The sequence below is a fragment of the Vanessa tameamea genome, chromosome 8 (genome assembly GCF_037043105.1).
Source record: "Vanessa tameamea isolate UH-Manoa-2023 chromosome 8, ilVanTame1 primary haplotype, whole genome shotgun sequence".
Lineage (NCBI taxonomy): Eukaryota > Metazoa > Arthropoda > Insecta > Lepidoptera > Nymphalidae > Vanessa > Vanessa tameamea.
This window is the reverse complement of record NC_087316.1, coordinates 5,356,258-5,383,712: the sequence shown is the minus strand read 5'-3', so window position 1 is coordinate 5,383,712 and position 27,455 is coordinate 5,356,258. Positions and strand designations below refer to the sequence as shown.

The following is a 27,455-nucleotide window of genomic DNA, read 5'->3' as shown; positions in this document are numbered from 1 at the left end:
CTCTTTTTATAATGGTACTTAAATCTGTTTGACATTACATAAGCAATATTAAATATAGCTTATAAATACAATACTATAAAATTCGTTCTTTCTTTAAATCTAAATCGATTTAATTGATGATATTGCTATAATTGATGGGGCGGAAACTGCATCTCATATTGTCATATACCCTATGTCGATAAATAATATTATATTTATTAGGTAATACGTATATTTATTTTATTGACGATACTCTGTTTTTTAATTACTTTTATCCATATTTATTTATTTATTTATTTGATATCAGTATAATTTCTAGATTATTTTTAGTTACTCATAATCATCGACTCGTACTCGACGTAATCTTCTTCATGAGCTGTCTTGTGTGACGGCTGCAATAATTTTACTATTAAATAATTAGCATGTAAAAGTTAAATTTATAAGGAGCAAATATTTAGTTTCGTTTCATATAATATTATATAATTAGTTGTTTTTCCGTATTGTTATTAATCAAGGCTAAACCAACGAAGTAATATAAAAAAAACTTAAATTATAAACATACATTGTAGACTTCGTCCATTATGTAATAACCATTTTTTTTTTAAAAGTCAGTTATTTCGTATTTGATTGGATTAATACGAATTCGAGAAAAACAAATACACACAATAAATCTCTCCGATACTGTTATTTTTATAATTAAATAAATTCCATTTATGAATTACTTCTAGCAATTTCAATAAAATTGTATGAGATCGTAGTTTATTGTCCGTTTGGATATATTAGGCTTATTATAACTTTAATTAATGTAAATTAAAATTTTAACAACAAATAATAACTAAGACTGCAATTTGACCAAAATATATTTTTCCTAGTTTGTAAACATTTAAAAAATATATATAGCAATGTTCTTAGATAAAATTTCATTTCAATTACGAAATTATCAGAATGTTATTATTAAATTATTATTACTATAATGTTTATTCATCCACCTGTAGAGCAATGTGATGGGATAAGCTAGACAACCTTAAAGCTTATCTAAATATATAAGAGACCTTTTCGCTTCCTATCTCGTTAAGCAGAGGGTTTGCCCAGCAGTGGAAAATTTACGGGTATTTCTATGTACATTGTAATATTAAGTCTCTATATAAACACTTTTATTACTCCTCAATTCCTACGATATATTCACCTTGGGATTTTTGCCAAAATTGCCGATTCGAAGGTCTAAAGTTTTGACAAATGGGTTTTAGATAGTAACGACTGGTTAGTTCAATCTCTATCGAAGTTCAGTTGGCTTGAGTTTTGCGAATCTCTGGTGAAATTGATAAAGTGTTGTGAACGAGGATCGCTGAATATAATTCTGAATTTTCATTTTTAAAATTAACGCAAATATAAGTTTTAAAACGAAGATGGAAGTTCGGATTTAATATGGCGATTACATAGTATAGAATTGTTTTCAAATAAAAAACAACAATCTATTTAATTAATAGAGACTTAAATAGTAGTCATGCGATGATGATGTTTAAAACGTTTTTTATTTAACCATTCGTTCGTTTCGAGTGTATTATTTATGTATTTTTATTAAAATAAAACGAAGTGCAAAACTGATTTCAGTAAACTTTAAATATGGAACGAAACTTCGGTTTATAGGATGGGGTAACTTTATGCGGAGATACGAAAGGCCGTTTTATGATTGGTCATAAAAAAGAGCCTCCGTGGGGCAATTTTGTTCTTTAATTAGCTTACATTCTTGTTTTACAGACACCTTTAAAACAGTTATGTGAATTGTTAAACTCATTTGAATTTCATGATATGAAGGTACAATAATTTAGAGGTTAAATTTCGGCAAATCAATAAAAAAAAAACATGATTTATTCTTAACAGCTCCATTAGACGTTACCGATAACTTCGTTCTATCAAAAATATTTTTAATTTTTTTTGTCATATCTGGAGGTATTTGATCACTATTGCTCACAGACATTGGTACTATAAGAAATTACATTCATACCTCGTTTCACCAACGCACTACCAATCTTGGAAACTAAGATGTTATGTACCTTATTCCTGCTACACTGGATCACGCACCCTTTAAACCGTGAAACGAATCAAATAAACTTTTATTATCTAACATCCGTTTAACCCCAAAGGTCTGAATTCGCTTTTTATGTGTTGTTTGCATAACTTAAAATAACAATGAGTTATATTTCATAGTAAAACAGATTTCAATTTATAGATGAGTCAGTTAGTCAGGGTACTTTTTAATATTATAAACGAATGTAATATATTATATGCATAATTAAATTAGAAACTATATATCTATTAATGTCAATAAAGCATTGGTTTGAGGACCGCCTAGCAATGAGAAAGTCGTAGGTTCGATCCTGACGCCTTGGGCTATTGTCATCCCCACTTATATAGGCATCGCTATTAATATTAAAAAAAAAGTCTGATTATTTTGAATCCAAGTTTTGAATCAACTAAAAACGTTTGAGTGCCAGTATCTTGAGGGCAAGCTATGCATTATTAACTCCAAACTTATTTTATTTGAAACGTGCCCAAGTGCGAATTGAACATCTGAATATTTTTTTCATAATTTTTTTCTGTGCTATTTGTATTTTAAAAAATTGTTATCAGAATTTGTGAATTTTCTCTAAGGACGTGGAATAGAGAAATGCAAGGTTTTTATTTTAAACTTACCAATATATATCCGAGCCCCTGGTACTTTTCCTGATTATTTACTACGTATTTATTTTATACAAAGAGTTAGAAATAAGAAAATATATATTTTTATTGCATAATAATTTACTTTATAAATATGTCATGTATTTCAAATTTCTGTAATTTTGTTATATAATTTTTCATTATTTTTTATTTTTCGTAGAACTAAGTATATCAAATAATATGCTATGTTATTTTATCTTTCTTGTTAGAAAGATATTTCTCGTAAAAGCAAACTTATCCTTTAAATACTAAGGATTGTTTGATCGTTTTACGTACATATAACTTTAAACATATACATAATAATCAGCCTGTAAATTTCCCACTGCTGGGCTAAGGCCTCCTCTCCCGTTGAGGAGAAGGTATGGAGCATATACCACCACGCTGCTCCAATGCGGGTTGGTGGAATACACATGTGGCAGAATTTCGTTGAAATTAGACACATGCAGGTTTCCTCACGATGTTTTCCTTCACCGCCGAGCACGAGATGAATTATAAACACAAATTAAGCACATGAAAATTCAGTGGTGCCTGCCTGGGTTTGAACCCGAAATCATCGGTTAAGATGCACGCGTTCTAACCACTGGGCCATCTCGGCTCCATATAACTTTGTTGAAGATTAATTATGTAATTATTTAATTCATGGAATTAATTACAATCTAAATAAATGTGACCGTAACGGAGCGTCCAACAAATGTACCGAATAACGAAATTGTTGGTAATTGAAATAATTGATGGTTAAAGAAAACCACTAAATAAGTTTGGAGTAATATAAACGATAATATATCGTTCCGCTGAAAAAATAAACATATATTTCTTATTTTTATAATATTATTATAAAAGAAAGATAGAGAGATGACATATGGGGCAACACAGCATAAGAGAGTGGCGTCCCATTTGCCTTTCAACATAGAAATCGGTATTACTTTTTTTTTTTTGTTTTTTTTTTTTTTTGTCATAGGTGGCCAACGTGCAGGAGGCTCACCTGATGGAAAGTGACTACCACCGCCCATGGACATCTGCAACACCGGGGGGCTTGCAGGTGCGTTGCCGGCCTTTCAGGAAAGAGTACGCTCTTTTCTTGAAGGTTCCCAAGTCGTATCGGTTCGGAAAAACCGTATTACTCCACAGTGAGCAAGAAATTAATAATAATTAATTTTAGTTTTACCCAATAACGTTATTCATAGCTAAACTCCCTATACGAGTATATTAATGCATTAAATAATTGTAATCTTAGATCGACCTTCTAACGGAGCTGGGGTATAGTAATCAAGTACACGTCGTTGGTTGTAGGTCTCACATCATATAAATACACTAGTGCATTCGCCTTGACCTAACCTTCGCCTATGGACAGACGGCCTCGATATTAAAAACTACAAGAATATATAGGGCTAAGCTCAGTGAAAGGTTTAAAGTATTACTTAGTTAATAAAAATGAGTTTATGTGAAATTTTCTCACGTGGAATAAACATTAATACAAGCAGTACGTAAACGCTTTTGAATCCTCATATTACAATGTTAAAGTCAATGTAAAGCAACTATCGGTTCGGAAAGCAGATTCTACCGAGAAGTACCGACAAGAAATTAATTAGTTACCCTTTTCCACTATTTTAATTTACGATAAGTTTTTGCTTTTTTATTTTTACTATGATCTTGTATTGAGTAATATTATATATATGTAATATTTTTTTTTTGACATGAACTTTAACTTTTTTGAAAGGCCACGTTATAAGTTAAAGTATTATATTCATATTTGTATATTGCTTACAAATAAATATATATATAATGGCACTATCCTTACCGTAACTGACTGATTATTATTGTCTGTCTGTCTTTGGATAGCTTGAATTAAATTGAAAGTAAATTTATGTATTCTCGTAATATATCGTATATTTACCTCACTAGGAGTAGAGTATTTCAAATTGTAATTGTAATGGGGACGCGTCTCTGCTTGAATCTTAAATTTTATCTAATAGACTCGTTCAAAATTTCGTTTCAGCTATTAGAATATGAAATTTTGAAAGATTAAAAATGCACAGCAATTTATTTTATTACAATTAGCAAGCAGTAAGTGCTATAGTTTTTTTAAAAAAAATATTTTTTCTCTATTTTAAAGACAATAATTTTTTCTCTAAATATAGAGACGTAGCTTTTCTTAATTTTGTATATAAGAAAAAGACTAAGTTTTGGAACTAAGAAATGATATCTCTTATGCCTTTAATAAACTCGCTCATTCTACTTTCACATCGGAATACAACAGTACGTTTAAGAGGTTGAATAAGTGGTGAGTGGTTGGTACCTAACCACATGGAACGAAACTCTACCATTAGGCACAAAGTCCAACCACCCAGAAAGTAACTGGAAATAAAGTGTAATTTGATAATATTACAATTATTTTAATAAATGACAATGGTATACAAATACATTTTCTTATTTTTAGCGAAGTAATTGGATTGATTAAAGCTCGTCAATTACTAGGAAAACATGAATGTAACGTTCAATTTGAAGAAAATACCCATTAAAGATCTTAGAGACTTATAGAGAAGGATTTTCTTACCAAAATGAAGATACTATTGTAAGAGTAATAATCGAATATCTCATATTGTTGGCTTATTTTCATTGTAATATCATTTATAAGATATATTTATTATTTATGTATATTTGTATTATGTACTGAATTGAGTATGAAACCTTTTGAGTCCTACTCAAAGTATTATCGGCTTAGTATTTTAGTTTATATTCGGAATCGCTGTTACCTTTATGTAGAACTAACAGTAAAGATAGATGTGTAGGTTTTAAAACAAAAATAATAAAATTAAACTTCAATATATGTTATATAACAATTAAATTACATTCTAAATTAAAACAATGTTTAATATAAATACAGCAAAAATTTAATAAAGAATTACCGGACGTATTCTCTTTAAGGGATAAGCGTTCAAATTTAATTATCTTTTGATATAATTTTGTATGAATTAAATTTGTGGTACGAATGATAAATATAATAATACGTATAATTAATTTCTTTCAAAATGTATCACGTGATGAAATTGTACATTTAACAGTATCTTTTAAAAAAGAACCCTAATAGGTATTATTTATGGAAAATTGGCGGGATCGTAAATATTGTACACAGATAAGGGAAACATCTCTGCCCATTGTCTGATTCGGATCTATTGTTAACTGGTAACAAAGGCTGAATTAATCTGTGATTAATATCTTTGCAATGTTGTAGCTGATAAATTATTATCAATATCAGAGTTTAGAGCATTTGTTCAACGAACGTTACAGATAATGCATAAAAAGATAAGCATATTATTGTTCATAATAACATTTGAAATGAAGATGTTTAGATGGGCGGGACGTGTGATAAAATGATCAAAAACCAAATGATGATATAGACACGTCAAAGCACTAGACGGGGAACATGTTGTCCAGATCACATTGAATCTACCTACTTAAGCAAAAAAGAAGTAGAGATCGATTACCATCAACCGGTCAAATAAAAAAGAGACCTAAAGAAAGCGTAATTGCCAAAATCGATAAACAAAGAAAAATAACTCCCCCACAAATAACGGGACCACGAGACGGAAAGAGAAGAATATTATTATTATTGAAACATTTACTCCGTTTATATGTTTACTTTTAATAAATTAATTATTAAATGTTGAACTTAAATTAATTTAGTTTTGTTGGTTGGGTTTGTTGTTTCGTTTGATTTACGAATAGAATAAAGAGCTAGAGAAAATGGAAATCGAAAAATGAGTCAAAGTAAGTAACCATCGCCCATAGATATGGAGACTGTAACCTGAAGATTAAGCTAAGATAAAGCTATCCCTTATACTATTAATGCCCCATCGACCGCGTAATCTAAGGTGATATATTTCCTGTAATTACACTGGTCTAATACACCTTTCAAATAAAGACATAGCTATACGAAGTATTCATGTTTTGCGGTAAAATAACTAATGAGTGTGTGGTACAAGAACGGAGCTCTACCACAAGTAATTCTAGTTACGTGGACAGGTCGTGTAGGCATTTGTAGTCTGATAAGTATTCGATTAAAACTTGTGTTAATGCTGGTATTGCAATAAATATTTTTATTTAAAATATTGGACAACATCACATACATTACTCTGATCTCAATGTAAGTAGCTAAAGTACTTGTGTTATGAAAAATCAGAAGTAACGAAGGTACCACAAACACCCAGACCCAAGACAACATAGAAAACGAATTAACTTTTTCTACATTGACTCGGCCGGGAATCGACCCCAAAACCTCCGAGTGGCCATGAAAACCGGTGTACACACCACTCGACCACGGAGGTCGTCGTCTTCTATCTTCATCATCATTAACTATTATATATTTATATAAATAGAATTGTTTTTAAATAAAATACCGAATTAAACATTTCTAGATTAATCATCGTAGGTTTCTCACAATTAATTATCTTTATATCTATGCATCGTATCGTCCTTTTATCTATCTGTATCAATTTTATTTATTTCTTAAAAATCTTACTAATACAATTTATCCATTTCTTTTTTCTTTCGGTTTTCGTTATGTTTCGTAATCAACTATCCGTTCCATCATGAATGCGCTCAGTATTGTCAGACAGTTAAAAAAACTACCTCATTTACTCCCTAAATATTTTTATTGGGCTTTTTTATAATATTTAGGTGAACGATCGGAACCACCTAATGGTTGGTTGTCGGCCTACATATATTGGTGCTGTATGAAATAATAATCATTCCTTGCATCACCAATGCGCTAACAATCATGAGAGCTATGATGTTATTTCCCTTGTGCCTGTAGTTACACTGGCTCACTCATTCTAATAATACTAAATATTGCTGTTGCGGTAGAAAAGCCCCATCAATAAGTTAAAACTAAGCTAGCTAAGCACCTATAGATCTTAACTAAAAAATATTCGAGAAATGACTTTTTTGGATTCCTTAAAAATGGGGCCCTTAGGTCTGGGCCCCTTATAATCAAGATGGTAAACCATTATTATTATAGGTTTTCTCTCAGCGCTTTGATCACTTGGAATCGTTTCAAAATTCCTTTTACGGAATAGTTTCACATGAAAAAACTAGATTAACTGGATAATATTGTGTAGCGGATAAACTATTAAAGTAAGAGCTCTCGGCAAACTATCTTAAATGGAGAGCCGTGTTAAAACTTTATTATGAGAATAAAAAAAAAAAAAACATGTCATTTATTTGACGTCATTAATAAACAATATTAATAATAATACCTATCTTCTTAAAAAGAAATATTATAATATTGAGTTCTTTGTTTGCAAATCAAGTAATTTTTAGTACTTTAAATATGTTGCTTTTGAATCTACTCGTAACAAAGTAATTATGTAAACTAATCTAGTTACTATATTTTGACCCAGTTCTAACTTACGTATCGATTTAAAACTTTGCAAATATGTTTATTTGAGTGTAAATGTATGATAATTAGATAGCACCCCACAGATATATCTATATAATTGTTTAAATTAGATTTTTGAATATGTAACAGATTAAGACTCCTATAGAAAATATTACTATGACATTTTTATTTGAACCTTAAAAATAAAATATATTTTTCTTACCAAAAGTATTTTTTTAACTATAAATTCTATTTTCGTATAGTTATGGTATGGTTATGGTATCAGCGTATGGTATGGTAGTATATATGAATATATACCATATAAGTGAAATGCCACTGACCGAGTCATCATCACACTTTACCACAGTTAATGCTACGCGAGTGGCTTTCGCGACATAGACGCTCACTATGAAATACATTTTTTGAAACCCTTTCTTAGTGAGCAGTAGCATGTAACCCCTTCTTAGGTATTTATTTTCTTAGGTATTTAGTGAGCCAGTGTAGCAACAAGTGACATAACATTTTAGTTCCCAAGGTTGGTGGCGCATTGGCGAAGTAAGGGATGGTTAATATTTCTAGCAACGCCAATGTCTATGGGCGGCGGTGATCACTTAACATCAGGTGGTCCATTTGCCGGTCCACCTAACTATTAAATACAGAAGTAGTGATGTTAATAAGCAGTCTTGTTTATGGTATGGTAATAGTTTATGGTATTAAAACTCATACTACATACAATCATACCTCGGGTTCGTATAATTTTATGTGATGTATATTTTTACTTCGATAACTTATAATATTTCAGCAAATTTAAAATAAGAAATAAATAAATAAATAATAAATATTGGATAACATCACATACATTACTCTGATCCCAATGTAAGTAGCTAAAGAACTAGTGTTATGGAAATCATAAGTAACGACGGTACCACATACACCCAGACCCAAGACAACATAAAAAACTAATGAACTTTTTTTCTACGTCGACTCGGCCGGGAGTCGAACCCGGGACATTGGAGTGGCGTACCCATGAAATCCGGTGTACACACTACACGACTACGGAAAAATAAAACCGGTTGGAACGAAGTTGCTTTCGCTGTATATTATGTTTTAAATAATAGACACAATGAAATAAAATTGTAATAAATGACCCGCGGGAATTAAAACAATAACAAAAAATAAGTTGCAGTAAAACCGTATATAAAAGAAAGAGACAGCGGGAAAGAGAAAGAGAGGGAAAAGTCGCCTGGACGCGACGTAACCATTTACAAAATCATTTTCGCCAGTTCGTTCTACTGTAAGCCACACATAAAAATTTCGTTCTAAAAATCACATTAGACAGATAGAGACTTACAAAGGCTTGTGACGTATACCGCTCTTTGCACGGTGAATTAATATAAAAGGTTTTAATAGATTTGCCATATAAATACCCAAATGGCAATCGTATAATCGATCATAAAACCGAAGTAAATAGACGTTTAAACAATCGAACCTATTTCGAGTTTCTAAACGAGAGGTTTATAACCATTTATAGTTCATTTCATTAGCATTGAACAAAGCAGACAAGGCCAATATAGCCCAGTAGATGTAATATAGGCTAAATACATCAAGAGGAGATCGCCGGGTCAAATCCTTACATAAATTCAAGTCGTTGTTTGATGTATTTTTTATCAATAAATAATAAAATAAATACAGGAGATATTTTAGATTTATTTATATAATAAATCTGTTCACTCACTAAGGCCCCTCTATGTTAAATATAATGTTATTTTTATATTTTTTCTTGTCTTGATTGTTACATTAGTCATCTCGCGCAAACTATGACAGCTTTTAAGCACGTCCGTCACTCTTACTAATGCAATCCGATACTTTAGCGTAGCGGGGCGCGGCTTCGCGATTGAATCGATGTATTTCTCATACGTAGTACGTTTTGTACTTTAATTATAATCAATGATTTATAGATAGATCTTTGTATAAAAATATATTTTTTAACATCAAAATATACTTTTGAATCGTTATTTTACAACGATATATTAAATATAAAACCATCTATGATTAATGATAATGAACAGCTATTAATCTGACTTAAAGAAAAGGTAAATATAATACAGAAACACAACAATACCAAGTATTGCTGCTTGGCGGCAGAATATATGATGAGTGGAATGCCACCTACTAAAGACGAGTTTGCACAAAGTCCTACCACCAAGTAATTGCTTTTGATATTGATGTAAAATTTAGTTCCAATTTTAAATTCCAAAAACTCATGTTACACTATTTCAAGGATTTAATGAGATGTGACGTCACACATTCGTTACCATGGAAACAACGAAGTCATAAAATTGTTGAATGAAATGTATAAATTAAACTTTTACATGCGACCGTCTGCAATAACAATAGCGATGTAACATAGAAATGGCAAAATGAAGACATAATTGTTATCTAAGTAATTCACTCGCTTTTAATGGTATTTATGATAGTTAACATTTTATGTCTAGTTACATAAACAGACTAATGAAATTTCCGCGTTCATGTGTTTTTATTAAACATGTACATGTTAGGGAAAAAAATATAGGTACGAGTTGTCGGCCGCGGCTTTGCTCGTGTTTTAGGGGCCGGTCGACGGATGTTAACAAGGTTTAACTTTACTGCTTAAAAAAAAACATCAAATTTATTTCAGTAGTTCGGTAGTGAATGAGTGGATTATTATTTATTTTATTTTAATAAATAAACCAAAAATGTATTGACCTGTTACTAGATTTCGAATCCAAGCCACACAACGCTATCGGTAACTAAGTACGTAAACAAACTTTTAAAAGCAAACTAGAACTCGAATGATAATCCACCTAGACTTTACGAGCTACAATTGTTTGTGACTACAAACGGAATAGAAGGCAACGTACTGCGTTGAACGATGTAGAGTACCTCAATACCCATTGCTGTATGTACGAGTATGCTGTGTGCTTCCAACTTCGCTTTGCTTTTACGAAAAATATTATTATTTAGTTTTAGTAGTAAAACTATATACATATGTAGGCAAATATCAGTCGGTATTTATGTATTTTTTGTAATGTGAATATCTTTCTTTCTCCTGTGCATTTATTACTCCTATCTGATAGTAAGGTCTGCCTTCCTAGTACTTTGCTTTCATATCGCAGTATTGGACGTGTCGTTTCAGAGGGTTCCTTTCTGACCATTTTCAAAGCGAATCTATGTCTCGTTAATTAATTTATCTATGTAATTAAAAAATATTTCTATTGTTACAGGGTTATGGTGCGATTCTATGTAACATGGTATGTAAAAAATATATACATATATCTATTGACACATTTATATTTATAAAGCAGTTACAGTGTCGTGTTTTAAAAAATATATGAATTTCACTAGATACTTAAAAAAAAAAAATCACTCCGAGTAAATCCCATTTTAAAATCATTTATAAATCCTAAATTTACGCAATTAATCAGGAACGAACTAGCGACATTCATCGCTAGGCAATCCGTTGCCATTGCGATGAAATTGACCACTGAGTAGACGTTGACAAAATGATATACAGCCACAAAATAAATCATAGATTAATATAAAACGTTTTCCCAGAAAAAGAAAATATAAAAAGTAATTTCATATTTACAGTCCACATAAACGAATCCACGAGCTTTATGCTACGTTTAATTAAACCAAACTCATTAAGAAAATATTTATTGGAAAGCGTTCTACAAAGAACGGTTCCAATAAAATACTAAGCTCTTTTGTTTTGTGTATATATTTGTCTAGCTTTGCAATAAAACTAAAAGTTTAAAAGCATAGAGTATTAAAATAAATATTTTGAAATTGCAATTTTAAAAACAATATTCTTGTTTATTGGAAAATATACTGGTATCCTTTAAAAATATTACATTGGGATAGTAATTTTCATTGTATCATAGAAATTATTTTAATATTAATTCAAATTAGAGAAATTCTAGCAGATTAAGTAGGCTTTTATATATTAATGGAAGTCGGCTAGGGAATTGGTCCAATTGATTATAAATGATCACCTTCATCCATAGCACGAGTTGTGTGTGTGACAAAAACATATATAAAAGCTAAATTGTATGTATTTCTGTTAATTACATTCTGAAGCTAAGAAGTGTTTATCGAATGTAAATCCAATTAACCAGTTTGTTTGATTTGTCCAAAGATTTTATGAGTTGAATGTCAACTCATAAAATTTAACATTTCAACAACAATGTAAAACATTTTCAAAAAGTTAGGATTGCGCCAATTTTTTTATGCATTAATAATAGCCCTTTTAAGCTCTCGTTTTGAATTTGAATTTACTATTTTTGAGAACTGCTTATATATATATGTATGTTACTAGCTGTTACCCGCGGGTTTGCTCGCGTAGAATATGAATATATTTACAAATTAACTTAAAATATTACGTTAGACCCCTTTGTATACCACATTGGTGTGTATTTCAGCCCTTAGGGTAAAATATCCAGAAACGGTTGAATGCGAATAAACCCATTTTTAATCGGTAGCCCAAAAATAAAATTTCGAGCTTATAACTTCAAAATGACGGAAATCCAGACTAACCTGTATACAAAATGTCAACCCCTACTTTTTCGCTTTAGGCGTAAAATATCAAGAAACGCTTAAACACATATCTACTCATTTTTAATCAGTGGCACAAAAATAAAATTATATGCTTCTATCTTCAAAAATGACGGACTTCCAGACTATTCTTGATACGAAATGTCTACCCAATTTCTCTCCTTAGGCGTAAAATATCTGAAAACGCTTAAATGCGAATCAACTCATTTTTAATCAGTGGCACAAAAATAAAATTTCATGCTTTCTTATAACTTTAAAAATGACGGACTTCCAGACTAACTTGTATACGAAATGTCAACCCCTATTTCTCCCCTTAGGCGTAAAATATACAGAAACGCTTAAATACGTATATACTCATTTTTAATCAGTATCCCAAAAAAAACGTTTCATGTTTTTAATTTAAAAAATGACGGACTTCCATAAAAACTTTCATCCCTTATTTCAACCTCTCAGAGGTAGAATATCAAGAAACCCTTAAATAGGTATTTACTTATTTTTTATAAGTAACACAAACATAAAATTTCATGTTTCTAACTTAAAAAATGACGTACTTATAGACTAATCTATATAAGAAATGTCAACCCCTATTAAACCCCTTAGTGGTAGATTATCTAGAAACGCTGAAATACGTATCTACTTCTTTTTAATCAGTACCCCAAAAATAAAGTTTCATGTTTCTAACTTACAAAACTACGGACTTCCATACAAACGTTCAACCCCTATTTCACCCCTTTAGGGGTAGAATTTGCAAAATTCGCTCCTTAGTAAGTGTCATGATATGTTAGTTTATAAGTGTACAACCTAAAATATAAGTTTTATGCTTCTAGTTCTAAAAATGATAATACTTTCAACAACTTACAACCCCTTTTCAACCCTTTACAGCACTTTTTTCCAAATAAAAAGTAGCCTATGTCCTTTCTCAGGCTCTAGAATATTTGTATGCCAAATTTCGTTTAAATCGGTCCAGTAGTTTTGGCGTGAAAGCGAGACAGACAGACAGACCGAGTTACTTTCGCATTTATAATATTAAATAATTAGTATGGATAGTATAGATTAAGAAAATTCATTGTATTTTTTAAATGAAATTTTAGGTCATATTTGTGATATATTATATTTTTATTAAAGTATGTATTGCATGTATGTATATATTGAAAAACTCCAGAGATTTGTTTCAGAATCGAAATATAAAAAACAAAAAAATGACGAAGAACAAGTAACAAACTTAAAATTCGTAAACGGAATTATCGCGTGAAAAAGATTATTTTACACAAGTACAATGTAGAAAATTGAAGGATTACAAGGGCACGTTAAATGGAAGACACATGGAGTCGCGTGCGCAGATGAGTCAGTCTCTGCCGACTAAACATCACCGACCGGAGGCAAACTACAGGAGCTGTTCGCAGTCCTTGCCACTTGACATTCTGTAAGTAAAATTATATACATATGGTATATTATATGCTTTTTTGTTAACAGTATGGAAAAATCTTTAATTTATAAAATAGTTAAAAGAATATTATGTCAAATTCGTAATTTTAATTAGTTTTGTGTTAGATAATAGCAATTAAAATATTTTTAAAATTTATTTTAAGTTAAAATACCTTGTACTGTTTATTATTATAAAAAGCAAAAAGAAAAGAAACAATAATACCAATTTTGAAGTTTGTTACAAGCTGGGACTAATTAAAAAGGACTAATTAGAAAGGATTAATTAAAAGGTTAACATGTACGTTTTGCGGTTGGTTTTTTATTCGTGTGTTTTTGACCAGCAGTTATCGGGAACCGTTGCGTTGGAACCTTTTGTATTTCTGTCAACCCGCTTAGTAGCGCGTAGACATGAAACGTTCTCTTGAAAATGTCATTTTCAGGAATATATACGGGTTTCAATTTACATATATGTACGTGTATTGTATTTTATTGACACGTGTATAAATGCTTAAATACAAAATCAACTATGTTTAATTAGTTCTTTACAAGTACTTTGAAATTGTCAACTTTACTGGTCAATTAAATATTAATAGCAGTTTGAAAGGTACAAGTAAAACATTTAGCGTTTAGCGATATTTTTTTTTTTTTTTTTTTTTTTTTTTTTTTTTTTTTTTTTTTTTTTTTTTTTTTTTTTTTTTTTTAATCTCTTTTTTTTTTGGGACTTTTTAGCGACAAAGCTAAATGTCAGTCCCATCGTTCCCTTAGTAACAATTCCACCATCAACAACAATAAGCGTTTAGCAATATTTTACTATTTTCTAATAATTAGAGTACATATATTAACTAGATTATTATAAACATTTTTAGTCAAATAAAAATACGAAAATCTGTATTGTGACGATACAATTTTACCGAATTCCAATAAGCTACTGAATTAATATGTCTATGTTATCAAATTTAAATGTAAAAATAATGAACGACATAACATAGGAATTCAATAACCTAAGGCAAATGTTAAATAATTTGTCAGAGTCACAATTGGACTCGTAGTGTTTTGGAATATTAGCGGCCTGTAAATATTCCACAGACATTATGTTCCAGAGACATTATGTTAGTTAAATACAATCATATAAAATATATCCTGTCTCAAAGTATTAGCTCTACACATATTTATCATCTTTATAATTTTGTGTTGAATAATATTATTTATATATTAATGTTTTTTAACGAATGATTTGAATTTATGAATTTTATTATAGAATCAAATACCTTTCCCGAGAAGGATTTATTGACTTTGCAGAGTCGGAAACTTGGCGCTATAGGCTTATCCTTAAATCTCGTGTTCATACAATGATTATCACAGATTCTATTAATGTTACTGTTAATATGCATAACTTTGTTGTAAATCTTTTGTGATGAATATGAAAGGTGATTTCAATATTTCAACCATTTAAAGTCGTTATTGTACAGGCATGAGAAACGAAATCTCGGAAAAATAATAATGATTATTTCCTTAGATGGTTGCCGCGGTCGTCATTTCGGCCGGCGGAGGGCGAGCTGGCAGACTGCGTGCTCGTGGTCGGAGTGTCGCGGCCCAAGCTCGCCGCGGCCCTCCTCTCCGTCACGCTTCTGTCACTGTTTCTAACTTTTCACGTGCTCTACGACAGCGCTCTTTACAGCATTCAAGTAAGTAGTTGCATCATTAATTACCAGGTTAAGTACGTGGTGCCCTAGTATAACGTTAACAATACAAATCTGAGCTGCGTTTTTGTATCATACGCTCTTTTTTGTTTCGAAATTCGTAACCGCATTCATACAAAATGAAACTAGATTTCAATAATATCCACGTTTTTGTATCTGCGTGAAATTTTGCCACTAAAACCTTTCAATTACGGTTTTGGTAAATATTTCTGAAAATTAATGGTGATGATACTTTTCATCTTGTGTTTAAATGTTTGTACTTGAGTATACAAATTTGTGAAACTATATACATATTTTATTTTCAGTTGTCTTTTGTAAAGACAAGCAGCAACAAGCAGCGAGCAAAACTGAATTTTTATGTGCTTAATTTGTGTTTATAATTCATCTCGTGATCAGCGTTGGAGGAAAACATCGCGAGGAAATCTGCATGTGTCTAATTTCAACGAAATTTTGCCACATGTGTATCAACCAATCCCCATTGGAGTAGCGTGATGGAATTAGCTCCAATCATTCTTCTCTAGGGAGAAGAGACCTTAGTCCAGCAGTGGGACATTTTCAGGCTGTTAATTACTTTTAACACATCTAATGAAATAATCATTTATCTTGTTTTGATATAAAACTAATACAGCGAATTTGAGACTAAGCAAATATATAAACTATCAATATATGACAAAAGGTGATATTACTGCTCTTAATGCAATTGCGAATTGTATTGTTGCCTGTAAATACACAAATGTATGTTCTAAATCCACATGAACAATTCCGCAATTAGAGCGTAAAATGGATACATTTACAACGTTTGAAACGTCGCACTGCAAACAGTTTGAGATAAAATATGCATATCTTTTAGCTTTAACGATCACCTTAGTTCCGAATATCTGATATTATTATTTTTATTAAATGTAACTGGAATAGTAATCACGTAACGTAAAATACATTGTTATTAATTATGTTTAGGTGATATATGGTGGCTCATGTTTTTTATAACAATGACTGTTTCAACTACTACGTATATTGAACAGAATCGTAAAGAAGTTCGAATAAAGAGTTGAGGATTCCTGACGCGACTTTTTGAAAAAAGAACTGAAAGCAGCTTTTTTTTTAAAATGACAATAAATATTCATCAATACTGACAAAAATGTGGCAACACAGAGCTGACAAGCGCTATTTGATAAATTAATTTCTCAAAACCAATATTGTGTATGGAAAAATGCAAGTGCAATGTTTTTGAGTAGTGAAAAATCTGCAAATAAAACCCGGCACAAATAAAGAATTTCTTAAAGGTAATGTACCTATAACTACCCTATATATAACTTCGCTTTGTTACGTAATTTCTTCTACCCCTAGTTTCTTCAGATAGAAGATTCTTCTCAAAATAAAAGAGAAACAGTTAAAAATAGAAGACCTATTTCGTATACCATATAAACAAAATTATTCTTTAATTTTATTTTATCCGCATTTACATACTTTGATCAATTTTTGAAAACTTCTTAATAAGGAATACTTGAGAAAAAAATGTGCCCTATTAGACCCATCGGTTTAGTAAGTTATTTTAAAATTTTATTAAGTAGAATACTAATCAAAATAAAAATTATTTAAAATATATATACATATGTATTAGTATTTAGATGAATAAAAAATAAAAAAAGCACAAACATCAAAATAATGAAACGACGAAAGCGACATATAACAGTTTTATTAAAAGAAACGATCGTCGCTCACATAAATGTCACTTTAAGTTATATTTGCCAGACGTCGGGAGTGTAAAACAGAAATGTTTGTTTTTAGTTTTAGAACTAATCAACTGAAGTGACAGTACACTTAAAGTCCGTGCTTATCTAGTAGAGGTATTCTGTAAGAAGAAACTCGAAATTCATTGCACTCATATGCGACATTGATTATGATCGTTATAAAATCTATATGATACACGTATCAAAATGGTGTATTACCGTAAATTAGTATCAACATTTCGCTAGTGATACACGAAGTGAATTACAGAATTGAACTGCTGATAATTAAATTAAATTAACTATTTATATTACTTATTTTCTTTAATGACGTTTTTAAGTACTCTTTCGGCCTTTGCATTGTTTATCGATTCACCCGCAAAACAGGTAAAGCCGTTCACTATGTTGTCCATTATGAAATATTACACTTTAAATTAAATATTAAATAAATTTATATTCTTTTTTACATTTGTCGAACACTCAGATATTACTGAATTTTGATGCGATTCATTTATAAATTTATTATTATTCATGAAATGCCACATTCGTCTTCACCAACCTGCTTTGGAGTTGTGTGGTGGTATAAGTTGCAAATCTTCTACTCACATGGAGAGGAGGCCTGCGTCCAGCTTTGGGATATTCTCTTTGATGATCGTCATCATATTATCTACCAGTAAACAGCAATACTTATTATCGTTGTATTTAAAGGATGAGCCAGTACAGGAACAAGGGAATAGCGTCTTAGTTCCCAAGATTAGTGGCACATTGGCGGTGTAAAGAATACAGCGATGGCTGTACGCTGACGCTGTTACTATCAGGTAGACAACCCGAACGACCTACATAAAAAAAGGTTAATAAAGCAAATGATTTAAGTTATTCATATTTATAAATTTTAATATGATATGTGGTCTATTTGGAATAACTAATTATAATTTTTATTTTCTAAACAATATGGTAAATTCTAAGAAACATGTGAATAAAATATCTTAGAAAAAATATCCTTTCTTAGATTTAAAGAAGCGTTGTAATTTTTTTAATAAATAAATTCTTGTAATGGTGTAAAGGTTTAAGCGACCAAACGTACTCAAAAAATTTGTACTAAAATCTTACAGAGCATAGATTGTCCTTATGTAAGGAATAATTTAATTTTAATATTATTCACTTCACGAGTGTTAAAAAATAAAAGATTTCGAAGATTTATCTTATCTTATTGAGATTCAGTGTTGGTTAAGGATACTTATAAATCTTGTTCTCCTGATAACGTCCAGAGTGGCAGTCCTCAGTGTTGAAAGGAACTTAATGAACCTGTAAGGTCTTCAGATAAATTTTAAATAAATTGACGATGCAATTTTAGAGACGGAAATAAACAAGCTTTTAAGCATGAAGCTCATGCTTCATTAGTTTCATTATCAAAGTGACTTTAAATGTATATTAACTAAAACGTATGTTGCGATATTTATATATTACTACATAACTGTCTGGCAATAAATAGTAAATCAGTGTCTTAAAATAAATGATTAAAAAAAACACAAAAAAGTTTTACTATTCTTTGTTTAAAAAAAAAACATTTTATTTTAATTCTAAAATGAATTATCTTGTAAAACAGCCTGTATCTTTAACATTGGTACGATGTTACGTTCATGATGACTACGTGATGGGCGTGTCAGACCAAGCCCTACTGTGAACTTTCGTAGTCTCTATTTTCTGAAGCCGTAATGTTTCCACCTGCTTTAAGATACCATCAAATAGATAGCAGTATATACGTTTAAACCATTTTAATCTTTAATGAAACGGTTTACGATTTCAATTGGGATATTGCATACATACATGGGCTACCTTATCCTGAATTTATGACACCGTTGTTGAATTACCTCGAAGTTACAGGCACTTTACGATATATAGCGGTAGTACTATGATAACGTCTACATGGCCATATTACAAATAACCTAGCTGTACAAAGTCTTATATAGATCAATAAGGCTAATACTAATATATTATTATTTCGGTTTGCTTTGTAATATTATTTAATTTTCTTTGTAAACAATATCATATAAAAAGACTCGCGAATCTAAAAACAATTGCCAACGATAATCGAACAAATATATTTTTTTATATAGTTATAAGATATTTCGTTATAAATATTTTGTTGTACTATTAAGTTGTACTTAAGTTGTACTATTAAGTTGTACTATTTAATACGTTAATAATGAAAATAAATTGATAAATCTGCTTCGACCGTAATACTTTAAGTTCTACAGTATTCATTCATTTATATCCTTAGTTGAACTATTATTGCCTTGTTCAAAAATTAACTTGGTTTAATTGATTGCTTTATGCAACCTTGACTGTGTAGGCATCATCCACTTATCAAATTTTACCACCAAACAGCAATACTTGTTGCTGTTGAGTTCCAGGTAAAAGGGTGACGGAGACAAAAGTGACATAACACCCTAGTTTCCAAGGTTTGTAGCGCATAGGGGATGTACGGAATAATTAACATTTCTTATGGCGTCAATGTGTATGGACGGAGGTGACCTCTTACGATCAGGTAGCCCGTTCGCCCGTCCACCTGCTAACAATATAAATATGTACATATGTATACAATACATATCTACCTCGGTACGTCTTTTATTGGGTCCAATTCCGTAGTTGTACCCTTTAATACTAGTATTTGTTTAGTTAATATTTGTTTGAACAATGAAAACAATGATAACTTTGTTATCTGTACTGTTAACCGGATCTCCACTCAGTAACTAGGTGCTTGTTTTAAGTCGAACTCAGTATCTTGATTGACGGATTTTATCGGAATGAAATAAAGTCATATGAACAATAGAAAAACCAGTGAAATTAACCCAAGAGGATATTAAGTGCTAGAATCCTCTTATTATATCCCTTACTTTGTTGGCGACTGTGTAAATGACTGAAGGTCAATGGCTGCCGTTAAGGTCACCTCTTCTTGGGAAGGTTTGGAGGTTATTGGACTACGTGGATCCTACGTGACTTGTTACGTATATATATGGCAATTGTTTTCGACATTTGAAGCTTCTTCATTAGGGTTTCCTTCACCATTGAGCACGAGATGAATCATGAACAGAAATTAAGTACATACAAATTCAGTTTTGAATCGGTAATCTATGGCTAATATTTGCGGGTTCTGAAATATGGGCTGCCTTGGCCCCGCGTACATATTTTATCAGTTGGTCCATCCGCGTGATCTTAATTCAGATATAAATATTTATATTTATAAAATCGCTTGCCTTGACTAAATCTAAAAATCTGAGGAATATAAATTTATTTTATAACAAGCGATGGATAAGAGAGGATTTTCGGAAATTTCGACTTAAAAGGGGGAATGCGAGGGGTGACTTTGTATGAATTTTACCCGTACGATGTTGGGGCAGGCAGCTGGTACAAAAATGTAATCGCCTTAGTAGACATAATCAATATATCCTAAGAAGGGAACTTATATATGTAAATAAATGCTTACAAAAAAACCTAACATTCAAATGAGAGAGAAGGTAAACTACATCTTAGTTCATCATATTTTCGACGATCACAGATTGAGATACACTCAGTTAAAGTGTATGTTAAATGATGAATCGCATTGGAACGACTACAAAGGCTATGCACTAATGGAAACTGCTTCACTGATTTGTGTCTACAATGAAGAACAAACCGGTTAGATAAGATACACAACTACAGCTCTTATTACAAGGTCCTTCAAGAATTGCAATGAAAATACAAATCAATTGTATTTTGTGCGGAATGGAAGTTCTTGGTTGAATATTAATACCAATTCGCTATAAACTAAGCTTTACATCTGGAAAGTGTTGGAGATATCTATATTTAATAAGCGTTGTAATTGTTTTTAACTAACATGACTTTTTAAATGTTGAAAATGAGTAACTACGGAGTTTTTTGTCGGTTCTTCTCGGTAGAATCTGCATTCCGAACCGATGGTAGCTTCACTTAATATAGTTTGTTCAATGACGATTCAAAGGTGCTTGTAAAAGCCTACTTGAATAAAGTACATTTTGATTGATTTATGAATTCGAAGATATCTATTTAGAGAATGAGATATAGATATCTATTTATAGATATGAAGGTTTTTGAAATTAACAATCTATAAATGTCCCACTGTTCGACAAAGTCCTACATTTATTTTTCGAAGAGAAAGCTTTGAGCTCATTCCACCACGCTGATCAATTGCGGTTGATATAGATGTAGTTTAAGTTTTTATCCGACATATACAGGTTAACTCGCCATGTTTACACTCACGAATTTATTAAATTGACAGATATTCAATTTTTTAAACAAATTTTGCGAATTTTGAGTATCTTGAGAAATATTTTTCGTGAAATATAAACAACGACCAAATCTTATATCGTCATCAATCTTAACTCGACTAAAAAATGAATTGAAATAGTTTTCTATAGGGGCATAAGCCTCTATAGAAAACTATTTTTTATTTTTTTTAAATCGCGATTTCGAGCACATGTTTTTACGAGTCAACGAGTTACCGAATTCTCTAAATGATATTATTTTTGTACGTTCATCCGAGAATTTTAAGATTATAATTCGTCGTCCTTCGTCATTGTAAACACTCGAAACGACTTAAATAGTCAACCTTTCCTTTTGATACGATAAAGATGCTGATTTTAGTTTTAGCTGGTTTTAAGAAGAGTAATATAGATTATTGAATTTAAAATATATATTCCACAGTATAATGTAAAGAAAATAACCTTGTTACATTGTTAAAAATAAAATAGTATTTCAAATGCTTTTCTATCCCAAAATGAAATGTTTCCTACATTTTGAAGGTAGCGAGATCAAGTGGTGTATTTCCACAGGCGGCGAGCATGGCGTCAGCTGCCAGCGAAGGCCGTAAGATATTACAAAGTCAAGAGAGCAGTCGTACAATAAGCCACCCTATGGCTCTAAGAAAAAGGTTAAAACCGCCACGCGCGCCGCGACCTGCCCGCCGACTCCCGCAGGTATAAACGTCTTGACACATATATTTCTGCACTGACATCTGGCAATTGCCGCCAATATAAGCTACATAAGTGCTACTTGTACTCCAACACCACAATTAGAGAGTATAACAACAAATAATAGACTTTATAACTCCCATCGATCTTCTCAGATATAAATATTTTCCCATAGAAAAGACTCTGCTCACAACAATGTATAATATATTATAATCATTTATGATTATTATATTTTTCATGCAGGCACTTATCATTGGAGTTCGTAAATGCGGAACCCGTGCTCTCTTAGAAATGCTGTATCTACATCCTATGGTACAAAAGGCGTCAGGAGAAGTGCATTTCTTCGACCGTGATGAAAATTACGCCCTCGGCTTAGAATGGTATCGAAGCAAAATGCCTCTTTCATTTAAAGGGCAAATAACTATAGAAAAAAGTCCAAGCTACTTCGTTACCCCCGAGGTAAGGAATAAATAGCGTGTCGTGGTTTGTTTACTGAGTAAATATTACATGGCATTTCTTGGCAAGGCTTATTACGAAAACAATCGTACCAATTCGTAAACTGTAGCTAATTGGGAAAAAGAAATGTTACGCATGCTATAAACATAGTTTATCATTATGAATAATTCATATTTACCTTAAAAAATCTTGTAATTTAACTAAAAATGTTTTTATAAGATGAACATACAGTTTTTACCGACTCAATTACGTAAATGTAATAATTAATTAAACCAATTATACCGTCGAAAATATTTTCAGAACATTCTAAAAGTTCTGCGAAATTTATTCGCTCGTTTAGCATAATAGTGAAAATATTAAAATTGAATTTTGATCTGAATATATTTACGTAAGTCTTTTGTGATATGTAAATATTCTGTATGGTTCATGTTGATAAAATTTTCCTTATTATTATGTAACTGTTCTATGAAAAAGGAGTTCATGGAAAATATTTTATAGGTACCAGAAAGGGTGCGTGCGATGAATTCATCGGTGCGTCTGTTACTCATAGTGCGGGAACCAGTGACACGAGCCATATCTGACTATACTCAGCTACGCAGTCGAGCCACACCCTCGGCACCGACGGTGTCCCTCGTGGGCCATCCACTACCTGATGCTGCGAAACCATTTGAACATCTCGCGTTGGCACCTGATGGTTCTATAAATATCGCCTATAGGTGAGGATCTTATTTTAGCCTAATGTCTAGACAATTTTAATATTCAGATACTAACCTTAGACTCTAACGCTAGTGCTATTCTTGTTTAGTTTTTCTGATTAACGGCGAGATTGCCGAACCGTTGATATAATTTTTCCTTTCATATTATGTTTATGAGACTAGTTAATTTTTTCCTTTTTACACTTAAAATATAAAAACGTTAATGTATGAATCTCTAAGGCATTTACTACGGAATTACAATTAATATATACTTAGAAAAAAGGATTTCCAAGTAGTCAATGCAGGTCATCTATCTGGAGGATGTATCGTGAACGATGCGTGGAAATTAGTTGAGTTCTTTAGAAGTATATAACTGCTAGGCTATATAAATATTTTATTGTTTCAATTGAATTACATTATATTTCATCATTCACCGTTCTTACAAGACTTGACGTCGTTATGTCGATACGGAACTTGCCCTAGCAATTACAGGCTCATGTGGGTTACAACTAGAATCGCGACTTTGCCGTAGCTTACTTAAATGTAATACTATCTACTTGACTATATTTTGTTAATAAAAAATGATTTTTGATAAAACCTTGTTTAAAACCCATTTTTATATAGAATAATGAATAGTTTATCTCATACTTAGATATCTGGACTTTTTTCCTTATGATATTATTTTCTTCATAGGCCAATAGCTATATCCTTATACCACGCGTATCTTCATCGATGGCTCGAAGTATTCCCCCGGGAACAGATTTTGGTCGTGAACGGCGATCAGCTGATTGAAGATCCGGTGCCACAGCTGCGTCGCATCGAAAGATTTCTTGGATTGGAGCACAAAATAGGTGATTATGACATTTTATCTTAAGAGAAATAGTAGCCTAACACATTTTTTTAAATACGTCATTTTTACATAAGATTTACATACATAGATTGACTTTATAAATATTGTTTTAAGGAATAGGTATCAATTTTTTTATTAAATTACATATATTATGTTAATGAACATGCCTAAGACGAACGAAATACGTAGTAAAATAATTTAATAAATTATGAACAATCAAATATTTTGTCAAATTTTTAATGAAAAAACATTTCGAGCGGGTAGAGAAGTCAGTTACCTCGGTGAGAACTCTTGACATCCTTACAACAAAAGTTTTTCGACCGACCTCAAGACTCGAGATTTCTGTCTTACTTTTGCAATTTTTATCCTGGAGTATTGTTTAACAACAGGAAGAAAAAACTTCTACTTCAACGAAACTAAAGGATTCTACTGCTTGCGTAACGACACCACGGACAAGTGCCTCCGGGAGACAAAAGGCCGCAAGCACCCTCGGGTGGACCCTGCAGTCGTCACTAAGTTACGGAAATTCTTTGTCCAGCACAATCAACGATTTTACGATTTAATCGGGGAAGACCTCGGCTGGCCTGAGGACTAAACTATACAATCCGATTAGTCGATCAACTAATCCATCAACTAATCTACCAAAGACGAAACATTACATATCGTTGTGATGAACATATCAATGTAATACATACATATCAAATCAAAATTAACATATCACTAGTAAATAAGATTTTTTAAAAATGTTTATGTATACATTTTAGCGTATCGTATAATAAGGTATTTAAGAGATTTATTAATTATTTATTTACATAAAGACGAGTGATTATAATTATTAAATTAGGCAAATAATTTTAATAATTGAATTCGAAAAGAAATAATTAAAATGTTAGCTATATATATTTTCATAATTGTGTTAATTAATTAAAGTTTTATTAGTAAATTCTGTTTTTGAAATTTTACGGGCAGTGTGTAAGAAAGGGAACAAAATGTTAATAAATAAAATTGAATGATTAATTTTATTTCGAGCCGATTGTGTTGGTTTTCTTAGTATTTTATACAAACTTATAATAGAAGTAATCTACAGGCATCCAACGTGTACTGATTTGATAAACCGACCCACTGAAACCCTGAGCAATATATTTTTTATATATAACTAAGTATTGTGTGCTATCCTTATACAAAGTTGATTAGATATACAGATATGAATTTTAATATTTGTGATCGTTTCGTTTTTTAGAATCGATTGATTTTAATAATAATAAGTAATTATAATGTAAGTTTAATCTCTAAGTATAGATAAAATGAATGAGTGTTGTAAATTATTCGCTTTCTCTTTTTAGATGTTGTAATTTGGTCGTGCAATGTGTCTTAATGTTTTAAGTTTTTTAGTAAAGGCCGACAGATAATATAAAAATCTTTGTCATGCTGCGGAATTATAACAACGTTTATTATTACAGGCAACACCGTCCTATCAAGATATGTCATATTAGTTTAGTTTGGGTAGTTAATTTTGTCTAAGATTTATACTTTAAAAAAATGCCAAACACATTTAAAGTGCAGAAAAACTTTAAATTTTATACTTAACATATTCATTTTATACAAATTATACCGTATCTCATGCGTATGTAACCAACCCCGACTGCCATGACTGTGTTTTGTGTTGCCATGTTAAATAGGTATACTTTTTTACGGTGAAATGACAAAGTCAATTTTAGTTGTCGTCGGCCTTTTTATGTAATTTTTTAAATATTAGAAGAAATATTTCATATTGTCCAAATTCGAGAGTGGTCATTTAAAGACATAGATGTAAAGTTGTTGAATTATCTCCTTAGAACGAGCAATTAGACTCCTATAAAATGAAATCTGTGTGTGTCTATGTGTCTATACTATTTCCCTTTTATCTTATTCAGATTCTTTCATATGTGTGGTTCACGCTGTAGCATATTTTAATATAACACGCTGATTTTTATTAAACATTTTGAAATTGAAAATTCGACGCGGGTTTTAGAAGTATTTCTATTTAAGTGTAACGTCCAAGACTGAAGAGTTAGTTGAATAAGTCTAAGTGATACCTATTTAGCATAAAATGTCCATGGGTAAGACGTGAGACGAGGATGTCACAACCTAACCGCATCACCACCGTAACAACAAATCGTGTACAGATGGCACTTAAAACGCGTTTACGAGTAAATTTTTTCGGTAGGAATTTTGCTTCCTAATACAATTTTCACGATCAACGAATATTTATATGTTTTATAATTCCGAATTTTGAGAAAGTACCTTAAGCGCACGCAAATATATGATACAGATGTTATCACACGATAGATAAAAAACCAATATATTGTCATAGTATTAAGCTCGAACTAAAGAGCTGTAATATTTTGAAAGCAAATCGCTGAAGTTGAATTTAATCATCTTTATAATCATAATAAAAAGTACTTTGAGTAAGCAAGCGGTTCTTCGCTGTGAGCTCGCAAAGTAATTCCTAATTATGTATAAAAAGTGAAATTAGTGGTATTAATTATAGTGCATAATATCAATAGAATACATACAGTCGTAGTGTAATAATTTCAAGAGTGATTTAAGGTTTAATTAACATTTAAATAACAAAAAACAAAACAATTGAAAAAAAAACGGTTATTAATTTCGTGCATTTTTAGTGTTTTTGTTATAAACGTGTAAGCGACGTATTCTGCATGGCGCTTACGTCCTTTCTTTCACAAAGTCGCTTTATTTGACCAGTGCTGCGTATACTCCGCATTTTTTATTTTTGGAATATTTTAACGCTTTATGCTTTATTGTGCGCTGCAAAGGCTTAATGTACCATAACCGATATTCAAATAATAGCGTCTATTTTGATTTTTTTAACGTTTTTTAATCGCACAACACAATGTCAAAAAATTGCAAAAACTGCTTCAATGCTATTAAAGCTAAGAAACACTTA

The 27,455-nt window shown here is 31.2% G+C and overlaps 1 protein-coding gene across 1 annotated transcript; it reads left to right on the top strand.

Moving 5' to 3' along the window:
* Positions 1-13,842: 13,842 nt before the first annotated feature.
* Positions 13,843-26,939, top strand: LOC113400054 (heparan sulfate glucosamine 3-O-sulfotransferase 1). Its single transcript, XM_026639431.2, has 7 exons — positions 13,843-14,090; positions 15,609-15,777; positions 22,370-22,513; positions 22,751-22,966; positions 23,462-23,679; positions 24,352-24,509; positions 24,898-26,939. The coding sequence occupies exons 1-7, from the start codon at positions 13,990-13,992 to the stop codon at positions 25,101-25,103; spliced, it is 1,212 nt and encodes a 403-aa protein (XP_026495216.1). The 5' UTR covers positions 13,843-13,989; the 3' UTR covers positions 25,104-26,939.
* Positions 26,940-27,455: the final 516 nt, after the last annotated feature.

Coding starts and splice junctions, on each gene's coding strand:
- LOC113400054 (XM_026639431.2), top strand. CDS start 13,990: ATGGAGTCGCGTGCGCAGATGAGTCAGTCTCTGCCGACTAAACATCAC. Junction 22,514..22,750: donor CTGCCCGCCGACTCCCGCAG/GTATAAACGTCT, acceptor TTTTTCATGCAG/GCACTTATCATTGGAGTTCG. Junction 23,680..24,351: donor TCTATAAATATCGCCTATAG/GTGAGGATCTTA, acceptor TTTTCTTCATAG/GCCAATAGCTATATCCTTAT.